This window comes from Cynocephalus volans, chromosome 15, assembly GCF_027409185.1.
Source record: "Cynocephalus volans isolate mCynVol1 chromosome 15, mCynVol1.pri, whole genome shotgun sequence".
In the NCBI taxonomy this organism is placed as follows: domain Eukaryota; kingdom Metazoa; phylum Chordata; class Mammalia; order Dermoptera; family Cynocephalidae; genus Cynocephalus; species Cynocephalus volans.
The window spans coordinates 13105354-13119486 of record NC_084474.1 but is presented as its reverse complement, the minus strand read 5'-3'; the positions used below and the strand labels follow the sequence as shown (position 1 = coordinate 13119486).

At 37.4% G+C, this 14133-nt stretch overlaps 1 protein-coding gene across 1 annotated transcript; it reads right to left on the bottom strand.

The window, feature by feature from the left end:
- Positions 1-3744: 3744 nt before the first annotated feature.
- Positions 3745-12883, bottom strand: RP1 (RP1 axonemal microtubule associated). The gene is made up of 3 exons (XM_063080091.1): positions 12248-12883; positions 11321-11492; positions 3745-9431 (listed from the first exon to the last, which is right to left on the bottom strand). The coding sequence occupies exons 1-3, from the start codon at positions 12875-12877 to the stop codon at positions 3745-3747; spliced, it is 6489 nt and encodes a 2162-aa protein (XP_062936161.1). The 5' UTR covers positions 12878-12883.
- Between the last annotated feature and the right edge of the window lie 1250 nt (positions 12884-14133).

Sequence of the window (14133 nt, the reverse complement as noted above, 5' to 3'; positions counted from 1 at the left end):
ATAATTTAAATTCTCCTTTGATCCCATTGTAATATGTAAATAGTTCCCTAGTGAATTTACGAGTTAAGTAAAAATCTTTGTTATACCTACATGGAATTCATGATTTTGCTTTTTAAAAAGAATTACCCTTTAATAGGTAAGAGATTAAAATACTGGGAAAAGTACTCTTTGGATTAAAATAACTTTGACTTTCTATGCTACCCTGGGCATTTATAGAATCCTGCTTAGCCTCTATAAATAATGAATAAAATGTCACTTTTATGCTTTCCAGATAGGTCTGTATATAGAATATCAAACCACAAAACTCAGGGCTATTTATGAGGATCAAATACAGACATAAAGTAAAAGTGCTTCTTTACTGGCTTCTGTGATCCTACACTGAAGATACTATTACCCATCTGAGGGGGTTACTGTGAAGACTAACTGAAACAGTATACATAAAGAATCTAGTACAATATTTGACACTAAGCTGGGCTCAAAATATCAGTCACCTTTACTTCTGTAAAGGGTCATATGAATAAATGTTGAAAATATATTTCTGTTATATATCTTAGCACCCAGTAGAGCTAAACACTTCTTGATTGGAAGAACACCAACTTTTGAAAAGCATATCAAAGGCATTAACACTAATGATCTTTTAAAAAAAAAAAAAAATAGCTAGAATGCGCTCAACACTGTATGCGAAGCTCTGTACTACTAGCTTTACAAGCATTTTTCTAGTGATCCTCTCACAACAGCCTTATAAGGTAGTTCCCTCATAAAGACTTTAAAGTCCTGGCCCCATTTCATAGGTGAGAAAACTCACAAAATAAGTTCCACAGTGTAGGAATGTGGCATCAATGATTCAGTTTAAACCTTAAAAATAGGGTATATGTTTGTGTCACTGAAAAGTTGAGGTAAAATACCTGAAAGTATCATTTAAAACTTATCCTCACTCGCTAAGTCAATGACTCATTACCTAAGTTTCAACTTGAGTTAGGATTTTTGGTGGTTCCCACCCTATTCAAATTGGGCTTTCCTTGGGATCAAACTCTCATGTTTCTTGACAGCTGGCACCTTCCTTCGTATCTCTCTTTTTGAATTTCAACTTCTCACTACTAATAATATACTTAATTTAATTCTAAACACTGCTACATCTTCTGGGTTTAACACTTGGGGGATGCCTTACACGGTTGGGCTCTCAGCTTTTCTCAAAGTAGAAACAGGCAGCCCAGAGACTGTCCCAGTGCTTAAGGCCCTTTAGCCATGCAAGCCTCCTTCTGAGGGTGCCTTAGCTTCTGGCCGCGCGTAGCACAGCTGCCATCTGGTGGGCATAAACAATAATTTCACCACTTCACTTTGAGATCTCAGACCCTGAACTTAGGTATATTCCCCCAAGTAAAAGAGGCTTGGACTCCTTTCCTCAGCCGTTCAAGCATTTCATCTTTAAAGCAAAAACTAGATTTGTATAACATTCTTAAATTTCCTCTGAAGCGTCATTTATTCTTCTAAATTTCACATTACATTCCTCTAATGCAAGTCTTGTGACAATAAAAACATCATTTGAATGTTTAAAAGAAAAAAAATCTTCACAGACATTAAAAATGATTAAAATATTGTTTCATAAGATATAAAAAACTTAATTATATCCTTTGGCATATCTTCCATATGTATAGATCTGAAGTAAGAGATAAAGGAAGAATAAATCCCTTCAAAAGCATTTCTTACCCATTCAATACACATTTACTAGATGCTTATGTGTCCCAAGTAATAAGCTAGTTCTGGGATATAAACATGACCAAGATGTGGCACCAGATCTCAGAATTCAATGCTCATGCTCAACTCATGCTCATTTTAAATAAGTGTGTTATACAAACATGCACTACTAATTCATGATTGTCACTCCAGTTTTTTGGGTTTTTTCCCCCCCAACATTATCTGAGCCACCCAGGACATTGTATGTTATAGTACTGCCAAAACCACATGTTGCATGCCATATTTGTCTAAACCTCCTGGTTGTTAAATTTCCTTGATATATCTAAATATCACACTCTTTCTGAATTAAAAAGAAAAATAATTTCCTTTTCTCTCTGCACTAGGGAATGAGTGTTAATTTTCTTAAAACATTTTACCCCATCTTCCTCACATAAAAATAGTAATAAAGATGTAGTAAAAAGATGACCATTTTTAAAGCACAAAGGACCAAGTACAAATCTTGACGTGATACCTACTATATACCAGTAATGAAGTACTTTACCACCCTGCTCCTAAGTTCTTATCTATATAAAGAAAGGGGGAGGGTGAGTAATAAAGCCAAACTCACAGTGTCTTTATAAGGAAAGATTAATATAATAAGCCTGTAAGTCTGCCAAAAGTCCCAAGTATACAATAAGCACAAAATTAATGTTAATTCTCTCCTATTATTTCTCCAAAATTTGTGCCCTTTTATTTCACTGCAATTTCTGATTGCTCACTACAGAGGTTTATATAACATTAGAACTTCCACACTTTGATTAGAAGGCATCCAAAAGCATACTCTGTGTAGAGGTAGTCTTCAGCTGGTGAAGTTAGTAGCAATTCATAATTTTTTATAGACTTATGACTCATGTTAAACTGAAACCAAAGTTATTCTTTATGTAACTAATAACCTCTACTCCACAATGCCAAATTTGTTATGTCAGCACCTCCATGTGTGGTTCCAGGAATATTAATCACTCCACTTTGAGTCAGTTCTAGACAAGAGACATAAATTTCCAAGTTTTATAAGACTTGTTTCCATACCATCATATAGCCATGCAATAGAAGGGATCTTAAAAGGTTTCCTGGTTAATTCCCAAAAAATATACCTCAATTAGTCAAAATTTACGAGTGACAGTCTAATCTATTTATCCTTTAGACAAAAATGTTTTCATTTATATCTAACTAGTGTTTTATTAATGTAGGCGAACATAAAAGAAATATGTCAAGTTCTTCACAGCAATTCTTTTTCAATTTGAAGAGAATTTTAAAGTCACCATTCTTTTTTCTTTTCTAAGTTAAATCATTTCAGCTCCTCTAATTTTCCTTCACAGACCACGCTTTAATTTTTACCCTTTTTTTTCTTCTGACCTCTTTGGATTTCTAGACATTTTACTAATGTTCAAAAGATCATAAATTTTTTAAGAAAGTACTATAGAGGCAGCTTAGTGGTGGAACACATTTTCCTAACCATGAGAAAACAGCAAATCTTGACCCATGGGAACACTCGCAGCTTCATTAAAGAGATGCTCTGAGGGAACTGGATTCAACACAGTTGGCACAAGAAACTATGAAACTGTTGTGGAAATCTTACAATCGCACCTTTTATCAAACCAGTAGATAAAATTAATAAATGGAGTACTTAACGGTTATGTTGATTCTATTTATTCATCAATACATTCAATATATATTCTACACCAAGCTGACAACATAAAAAAAGAAATAAAATATAATTCTTGTCCTTTGAACATTTTTGATGTCTTAAGCAAACACTCATAGATCAGGAAATCATATAAATTCAGGATAAAACCACACAGAAACCCAAAATAACAAACAGAAGCTGAGTCTATAATTGTTGGAAAAATGGACAACAGAGGAATGATGAAAGTCATCAGTTTATCCATGGGTAAGTTCATTTTAAAGAAATGGGAAATTCTTAGAGGTCACCTAGTCCATATCCATCCCGTTCTTCATCCTGTTATGGGGGAAAAAATGTATTGATGGAGAAAGGCTGTGCTGATATTGAAATTATAAATCTTGTTCATTATTGCTTTCAAGATCAGTTAAATTTAATTGGTTTTCCTCTTCCCAAATGAAAAGATTTTCACCATCAAAAATATAAAGTATTTCTAATATATTTCTGTGGTTAATATTTATGGATGTCTCAACTTGGCAAATATCTAATAGACAGGCTTGACTAAGCATACCATAGGAGACATGAAAGTTGATATTTTCTCTTACTGCTTGGTTGAGATTTGTTCTTGAGCTCTGGAATCTGTTATTTAATAAGTTATTATTCTCATCAACTGCTTTAAAGATTTTATTTGTCAAGCTGCTGGGGTCTTGTGTATTTGAACTCACACCACCCACAACTAACAATGTGTGCAAGAAATGCACACAAACCCTTTTCTTTAAATATGATTGACATTTGTTTAAATTATTTTCTTCCTCTAAGTCCAAGAAGTTAATTCTTTTTGGTTTTCTTCTTTTATTCAAGTCAAATGTGTTACTGAAATAAAGCCTATCAAATGTATTGCCAATGGCATTATCATTAAATTCTTTTTTCATACTTGCTTTATTGTTCTTATCCCTGAACATGTTTTTCCTTGACTGTAGTAAATACGGGTGTATTTTCATCCATAAATGGAAACCCAAGGAATTTTCAATATCAGAATCTTTACGATATGCAAATCCTCGGTCTTCCTCATTTACAGGCTGGATAATAACAGTTAGTATTGGGCAGTGTTGACCACAAATAGCATAGAGTTTATCCAAAGAGTCACCTTCCTGAAGTGTACCATGAATCATATTATTGGCAGGCAATGGTTGGTTTTTAATAGCATCATCAGAGACAGGGTGGACTTTGTTACCAGTAGACGTAAAGGCATGAGTGACAGATGTGCAAACTCTTTCTGACCGATAATTACCCTTCTCCTCTGTCTGGTGATTTAGTATTCTTTCCTTGACACAGGTTTTATTTTGAACATCTAGTAAATCCTCACGAAAAGGCTCAGAGTCACTACCATGAGGCATGTTAAAATAACTGCATTTCAGTTCAAGGGGCTGAGTCAGTTCCTCCAGTTCCGAAGAGGATAGTTCAGCCATGGTCGGGTCTGGAGCCAAATTTCCAAAATGTGAATATGGTACCTCATTACTGTTATTATCAAGTAGAGTATCCACTGATGTGGTGTCTGCATTGCCACACATGCCAGGATTTTCAGGAAAGGAAACCCTTAGCAAATGATTTTCTTTCAGGAGCCACTTGCCTTTGTCAATCAGTACTCCCTCCTTTGTGTCCCTAAGGATTCTGTTATGACTGTTTTGTTTTGTACCTTGTTCTACAATGTTGTCCCCGTGATAACTGTCCCTCACACCATTAACATCACATTTCTCTTGTCTTTCCTCCTGGAATTCCTGCAACACAGGTGAACTACTAGATACCTGTTCAGAAGAGTCAAATGAATGACCTTCAGAACCATAAATACCTGCTTTCCTAGCACACTGAAATTCCATAGACTTGTAAGGACAAACCTGAGATCTGTGTGCGGACCCAGGAAAAAAAGATGATTTAGCAATCTCTGTTTTAGCATAAAGTTTTTCTATTGCCCTTTTAACAAATCCTCTATTGTATTCTTTCTCTAGCGCAATCTCACCACTGTCATTGGTGCCATCACTGGATGTTTTATATAGCTGCTCGCTCTCACTGTCTGGTCTATAGTCTGACCAATCAGAAGTCACTGGACTTTTGAAACATTTTTTAAAATCAGGAGAGGGCTCCGAATAACTTCTAATTTCCATGCTTTCCACCATCGTTTTTAGTCTCGTCTTAGTTTCTCCTTCATTAATCTCCCTTTCAGTATTTTGCTTAGAATCATAGCAAAAAACTAAAGATGGTGGTGTTGCCAGCCTTCTACTGACTGTCTCACAAATTACACCATTCCTTCTTTCTTCTTTTATAATGTTCCTACCAGAGTCATCTATCAATTCCAAATTTTTACTAGCCTCTAACTCTTTTTGGACTGATTCTTCAGTGGCTTGCTCTCCTGCATTTACCTTTGTATCAAAGATATCAGTGTCCTGGTTTTCTAATTCTTCAAAAGATTCCAATTCTGAAATGTTATTTCTTTCACTTGATGTCATACTGTTGGTTAATGAGCCTGGTTCTTCAGAAGTCCTTGATTCATCCTTATCAAAGGATGTGTATGTGTTTTTATCCTGAAATTTCTTTAGTGAACAATTTTTAAATTCATCTAGAGAACTACATTTCTTACCAAATTCTGATTCAATTTCATCTAGGAAAAGACCACAGGGGGTTAAATTACTGACATTTTGATGTGACACCAAGGTATCAAAGCCATTTTTATGCCCAGGGTCAGTCAAAATATTTAGGTCTTTCTGAACTTTATCAACTCTTTCTAACTCTTCAGTTAATTCCAAGTCATCAGTACATGTGTTTTCTTCAGAATTTAAAAAATCAATGGTATTGCAGGCTTTTGTAGGAATGTAGGTCTCATCAACTGGGCAAGCTTCCTCATAGACATGGTTCTCATTTTGAGTACAAGCCTGATGGGAAGACATGGCATCAGTAAGTAAACAAATCTCTCCTGGGAAACAAACCTTATTCGTGGAGGTCTGATTCATGGAACAACCACTACTGGGAAGAAAAGCATCACCTGTGTTACAAGCCTCGTTTGGAGGATAAGTCTTATTCATAGTGCACATCTCCCATGAAGACGAAGTCACCTCTGAAACACAGACTTCAGGGGCACAGACCTCACTGGAAGAGCAGCATCTATCCAAACAGATTTTCTGAGTTCTTTCACTTTCATTGCACTTAGGAGCTCTCTGGATGTCAGCTGTGGAACAATTTTCAGAAAGACCTATTGGAATCATATCTTGTTCTTTCTCACTGAGTCCAAAGCGATTTGTGGTTGACTCCACTAAACCAGCAACAGCAGCTTTCAGGTCATCAGCTTCCTCTGTGATGGCAATGTGCTTTAGAACCTCCAACAATGCAAGTGTTTCTGAAGATCTATTGGTAGTCTTATAAGTATCACCTTGACAGAAGCTATTCATACTTCCCTTTAGGTTTAGCACCAGGAGCCAAGCTAGAAGGAGATTGGTGGATGAATTATATATTGCAGAAGGGAAGGAAACATCTGCAAGTGAACCTGGCATTTGAATAACTCCATTTTGAGTCTTGTGAATACCAGCAGCTGAAGCTTGTAACTGGCGAAGGAACAGGAGTGGTAAGTGGTCTTTTGGAGTGTCCTCTTCCATAAGATCTACTTGAATGGCAGCCTCTACACTTTGCCCTTTTGTAGCTAGGTTTATTTCTTGGTAAACAAGGCTTACCTCTGGTCCTGACTTTTCAGCAGATAGGTGACTTTGAGAATTATAAACATTAGTAGCTGACTGTGACAAATTACAATATTCATGCAGAGAAATCAAGTAAGCATCATTCAGAGATCCAACCTGGCTCTCACAGAGGTTTTTGTTAAGTTCTTCACAATTACCTTTGGCAATAAGAGATTGACCTACCTCTTTACACAGATTATCTCCTGTCAAACTGGCATTTTCAGTTATGTGCTTATTACTGTCCATAACAAAATTATTTCTTTTTCCAGAACTTCTATGGACTTTATTTCCTGGAAAACCACTATTGTTACAACTCACCACATTCCTTTCATTTTTGCATATTGGAGCTGATTTTCTAGGTTTTAAAGTTGGATATGGACTTATGTTCTGTAACCATCTCTGTATATAATTTTGAATTGAATGATGGGCCATATCCTCAGGAAAATCAGCTTTTTTCATAGAAGCTAAGGAACTTGCGCTGGATGTAGCATATTGCTTACTTACAAGAGCCCCTGATTTCAATTTATCTCCTTTTTGTTTTTTCTGGCTTTTTAAAGTTATGTGCGAATCATTAACTTTTGAAACTAAACTCTTCTTTGCCATTCCTCTCAAAGACCCAGATGCCATTTCTGCTTCAGACTGTGGTCTACAAAAAGCTTTGGGGTTTTGCTCAAGGACATTAAACACACGAAATAAACTTTGATTTTCAAAAGTACTTTTGTAATATTTAGATTCATTGTGGAGTAACACTTTATCTCCTTGGCCAATTTCTCTTTTTTTAGGTCCTCCTAAGCTTACTTTCTTTAGTGGTCTGGATTTTCTTTTGGCTAAAAGTCCATGAGCCTTAGGATTTTGAATAGTATTTAATTTATTTCTATGGAAATTCTTAGAAACTGTGGGATTGAAATTACTTTTGGAACAAACATGATTTGATTCTATTACCATATCACTTGTATGGAGGTCTTCCTCACAAAACATCACTCCTTTAAGGGGACTGTGTGAATCTTGCAATATGGTTTCCTGGGCAATTCTACTTCCTGTGCTTATTCTCTCACTCTTACTGGGAATTCCTTTGGTTGCAATATCCCCATCCTGATACTTCAAATTTATCACTTGCTGGTGAAACTTCTTCTTCTTTTTGCTGGCAACAGAGGACAAAATCTTCTTTTTGTTTTCTGGAAGTTTTGTTAAACCACACTGAGCAAATTCATTAATTAGTCTGTCAATTCTTGTGGTGACAACAGAGGATCCTACAGAAGCTGGTGCCTCAGAAATACTTTTGTCAGTTCCAGAGTTGTCACCTGAAGAGTGAGTTGCATCTGCTGAAATAGAACTGAACCTATCATTGATGTCATCATAAGTTCTGACGTTTTTGGTACCGGTTTTGTTGTCTGATATTACACTATCAACCATATCTTCCTCCACAATTGAGTGCTCTGATATAGTTGATGGCAAGCCATTATTATGGGACATTTCTAACATCTTCTGACTTGTAATTTCTATAACACCAGCACTTACTGCACTTGACTTGAGCAGTCTGCTTTCCTTTTTTCTTTCTAAAGATGACTCCATCTGCTCACTGTTATTGATCTGAACAAGTACTGGCTTGTTAGATACTGATGACATTTTACTGCAAGAATGTCTGAACATGTGATACTCAGATTTGTTTTCCCTACCTTCCCTTTCTTCACTATAGGCAAACTGTCCAATCATTTTCTCTTGAACCTCAGTTCCAGATACTAAGGTCACACTTCCTATCATAGATTTCTTTTTTCTCACTCTCCTTGGTCCAGGTGTAGGAGGCCTGTAAAAACGATGCTTCACTCCATCTTCAGTTCCCTGGACAATATCTGTGTCCACAACAGCATTCTCCCAACTAGCAGAACTGCCAGTTTCAGCCTCTCGATCTGTCATTTGAGTGTTTGTCTCCTCTGCCAGATGGCCCTCTTGATCACGGCCTTTCTCCAGAGGTGAGACATCCTCAGACAATGAACATGCTGCAAGCTTTAAACCAGATGATCGGTCCTCTGTTCTTCCTGGAAAAATGCTTGTCCCACTCTTTTCATCATTATTAGAAAGACCAGCTCTATTAACAGTAGTTGTCCATTTTATTGTTTCCTCTTTTATCTTGAATCGAACTTTCATCTCAACTGTCATAGTGCCATCTTCATTGAAAATAATCGATTTCTCAACATCATCTTCACAAGGATATATTGATAAATTCTGAGAATCACTTTTTTCTAAGGCCAAGTAATTTTCAGGAACAAAAGAATAGTCTGAATAGAAATCATTATGTGTTTTGTCAGAAGAAACAGAATAAATCTGAGACCTTGGGCTTGAAGGCATATGTGTGCTCACTTTCAAGATTTTGAAAGTAAAAGATGCCCACATCAAAATACAATGTAGAAGGTGGAGAGGTTACAAATATCCAGTGGAAGAGGCAGCAAAGAAAGAAGAAAAAAAGGAAAAGCATTAGTATAAAAAATACCATATATTCTGTATTTCATGGTAAAATGTTATTGATGTTTCTGAGCTCTATGTAATCAATGGTTATTTGAGAAAACTAACTATAATATCTGATACATTTTTTCAAACCACTTTTAAAAAGAGGCCTATAATTCTACTTCAATGAGGAGATTCACAGAATTTTAATTTCAACAAGTTTAATAAAGTAATTTTAATAGCAAATGTATAAAGGAGAAATTGTTATGGATTCTAGCAAAAATGAAGTTTTTTTATGTTTTGTTTTACTTTGTTTACCAGTACTGAAATGGAGTCTAACCAAGTATTGCTCACCTATTCAAACAACATAAGTAACAATTTATGGTGGTATTCATTACTCATTTTCCTATCTGTGCATATCCAAGAGAGACATCTATAGCTTTATGAAAGCAAAAACACTTTTAGAATTTATTTAAGACCGCATTAATTAAATAACAATTATTAATTTAGCATTCACTTTGTATAAAAGGGCGCAAAAGATAACAAACCTATAAATAAATCTGAATATTAGTTATCTTTTTAACATGCATCTTTAGCATTAGCATTGGCACTCCTGCTTATTAAATTCCTATTAGTAGTCTGTATAGATTTGCACATGCTTGCCATCAAGTAAACAACTTTAACATTTCAGAGAATAAACCTAGAAATACTTTTTCTTATTTTTGATATACTTTTACCAAAATTGTAAATGAAAATATCTCACACTTAATTTTTTGAAGCAAAACTTAACAAAGCCCTCATTCTCTGAAGTCATCAAAAATCAAAGCAAACAAACTCTATCACACACAAAAGTACTGCCACAGGCATAACATATATTTGGCAGCCTAATACCTACAAAATTGGAGCATTCATAATTATCTATTGAGTATATCCATGAAACAATTAAATGGCAACAATAACAGATGAGTTTCACCCACATTGGCAATAAGTAGGGGACTAAGACTATTTAGAATGCATGTTATTCCATGTTTAAAGAGAATGAAAATTAAAATTTAAGTATAAATGGTAATCAGTACTTTACCACAGAGCTACTTTCTCTGGAAATATTGAACATAATGAATGAGATTAGCTATGCCTGTGTAGGGAAATACAGTCTATCCCATGCCCTTGGGCTTCAAGAGGTCCTCTTCATCCCCTAACCAAGGATAATGTCACACTGAGCAGCAGATCCTAAGGAATTATCAACCTAGGTTATTGTTAACCATCATGAAGTGGATTCATGAGCCTTTGAGAAGTAAAAAGTGGATCTAAAGACCTCTGATTTTTACAGGAATAACGTCAGAAAGTAAAGCATATAGTATAGATTTGAGAAAATACAGTCACTCCGCTAACCAGCTGAGCTCAGATATAAATGCTGTATGGTACTATTTAGAGAAAACTCTGCAACTACCAGAAATGCCACTTACACCACTCCCATAGAATTCCTCTCCAAAGCAAGAAATGTTGGCATTTTCATTTTTAACTAGGCATTTTATACCAAAAAAAACCCAAATCATACTTCATCAATTTAAACAGATATATCATTGACTGATTTGGAAAAGTCCAAAATTATCAGATAATCTCTATTACTCTTTCCAACAATAAATATAACCAATATCAGTTTAGAATGTTTTTAGTCCTCTCATATTTTCTCTTCTGCAATGAAAGAAACTGGTTACTTAAGCATGGATTTTTGTTGTTGCTCAGGCAAAAAAAAAAAAATCTCAGGGTTAAAATAAAAGGTATATATTTGTAAGTGACTTACTCTTTCTGCTTTCTGATCTAGCATTTCCCTTGGGGTACACACGATGAGAGATCCCCGGTAATCTAGCAGGAAGCAAGTACTTTTGGATGTCATAATTTCCTGGTTTAAATGGTTCCCTTCCTGCTGCCACCACAGCTCGAGAACTCAGGATCACTGCCTGGAGACTGGGAACCTAGAAGAAACCAGAATTGTGGTCCTTACGTGAGCAACTTGTGTTCTTTCCATATAGTAATTTTATAACTTGGATTGAATCAATTCAACAACCTCCCAGGCTTGAAAGAGATCACCATCAAGCATTTTCTTAGCCATCAATAACGTATACAAAATAACTGGAAATACCAAACGCGGGAGTGGGGGGGTGTGCCCAATAACCTTATTGAACCTACGTTCTAGCTAAAGACAGACAGGCTAGTCTTACTACATAACTAAAGAAATCTTTAAAAGGTGTGTGGTTATTCCCACCAACGCCTGCAGCTGCATCCAAACGTCTGTCTACCCAGAGCCAGTTAGCAAAGGGCCTGGTGGACGCGGCAGGACCAGGAAAATGAGCTCTTGTGAGCACGCTGTGAGCTGCAACCCCCCAGCAGGGATCCTAGGGAAATGCTTTCTCTATATAGGAGAATACTGCTCTTGGCCTCTTTTTTTCAAGAAATAAAACTTTCGAGACTGGCTTCTGTGCCAAAACAGCATATAACTCGGTGCTTAGGGAAGACAAGGGGCGGGGAAACGTAGAAAGAAGAGACCCTCCTGCCCGATGCCCCGTCAGATCCTGACAACGGAACAAAGACAAAGTCGGTGGGCTCACAGCACACGCACGCGCGCTGGGAGCAGCGAGGCCTCCCTCCTGGGGACCGCCATTCACGTCCCGCACGAACCCAGCGGGTGCCCAAAGCGAACTCGGGCGTGAGGAGCCCCCGGAACGCTAACCTTCCTTCCGTCCGTGGCGTACAGCTTGGCCACTGAGTACTGCATGACCTTCGTCAGGTGCTGCAGGAAGACCTCGAAGCTCTGGGTGACCTTCCTGCTGAGAAGGACCGCGCGCCTCGTCTTCGGGTCGCCGTTCTTGAAGACCACGAGCCTCCGCGGGGCGCGGGGCATGCCGGGAGCGGCGGCGGCGGGGGCGGCGACAGCGGGGGGACGGCGTTGCGCCTGCGCACTGACAGTCCGGCTGCTAAGCCAGGGCCTAGGGCGCCTTCGGGCCTTGTCCAGGTCGACGGGCTGCACTTTCCTGCCGTGGGAGCACAAGTACGACTCACCGTCCTCCAGCTCCTCCAAGCTCATGATGCTGTGTCTTCCCCGAGGGGTGCTGATGTTCCTCACCCCGAAAGGCAGGGGCACCTTTCTGGTCAGGTTATCCAGCAAAGCATCAAAGGTCTTAAAGGAACGAGGGTTGACCACCACCTTGACCCCGCCGAACTGGGGGTCTCCGCTCTTGTAGAAGCTGATCCGTTTGGCCACCACAGGATGAGAGAGGCTCAAATGGCGAGAGGAGGGAACTTGACCTTCAGAAGAAGTCGGATGAATCATGGAAAAACTAGTAGAAGGAGTTTCACTCATTTTGGCTGAGACCTAGAGGGGGAAGAAAATTGTTCATCTCCAGAATAACAGCACCACAGAGAATACATGATAATGCTAACGCATGCTAATTAAAGTTGTAGATAGCCAGGATATTCCTAGGAGTGCATTCATTTATTTACTCATAACACCTGCCAATTTTGAAAGATTATTTTAAGGAACTTACAATAAAAGGACAAATTAAACAGTTAAATAAGGACACATCATTTAAAAATTAAAAACAACCTAAAGTCACTACTAAGATCGAGGTAAATAAATTACAATATATACACCCATGCAATGGAAAACTATGCAACCATTAAGCATGGCTTTATAGATCTGTATGTTTGGGAATGAAAAGATCATCATGATGAAAAAGTAGTTTGTAAAACACATATGCTATGTCATTGATTTATATGTATACGTATTTATTATCAAATAGGAAAAAGTCCAGAAATATGTTCAGCCTGGTGTTGATGGTGATTATCTCTGGATGGCAGAGCTATGGGTAATATTTGTGTTTTCTACACATTGCTAGACTGAGCAAATTTTTAAGATTAACAGGTATTATTGCACAATTTAAAAATAACATAAGAGACACCAATCAGGAACCATCCAATGAAAAAAGAGAGTTTTGCAATTCATCAATTTAGTCCTTATGTCCTGCAGTAAAGGAAAAGAGGTGGAGACAGGAAAGTTTTTAAAGTTCAAATTATCTGTTGAATGAAACCAAATTAGTTCATCTGGAGGAAAATGTACCTGGCATTAGTTCTAGGAGGAATGTATCACATAGATCCTTAAATAAGGGCCATATTAAGATAGTGTCAGATGTTTTCCAGTGCAGATTGAAGAAAATGCAGGAAAATCATCTGACACACTACTTAGCCTACTTTGGGAAACATTGCACTAAATAAATGTTTTTTGAATGAATGACAGCATTGCTATGGGCTGCTAAAAATGGTGCAGTCTGGTTACTGCTCCCACTAGTGGTTCTAAAATGAAAACTTCAGGAGGGATTTCAAGAGTTTTTTTCAGCAAACCACTGAGGTTCTCCTTTTTCACATCTCAATGAAGCCAGAGAGCCAGAGTCTGATAAAATGAGCAGCTTGTGGAAGGATTTATCTGGTTCTGGGCTTTTTATTTGTAACATCTTGTGGCTGTTTTCTATTGTTTAAATCAATTTAATTATTAGTGTCTTTTGACAGAATAAGAACGCCTTTCAGCCTTGAAGACAAACAAACGAAATAGATGTAATTGGT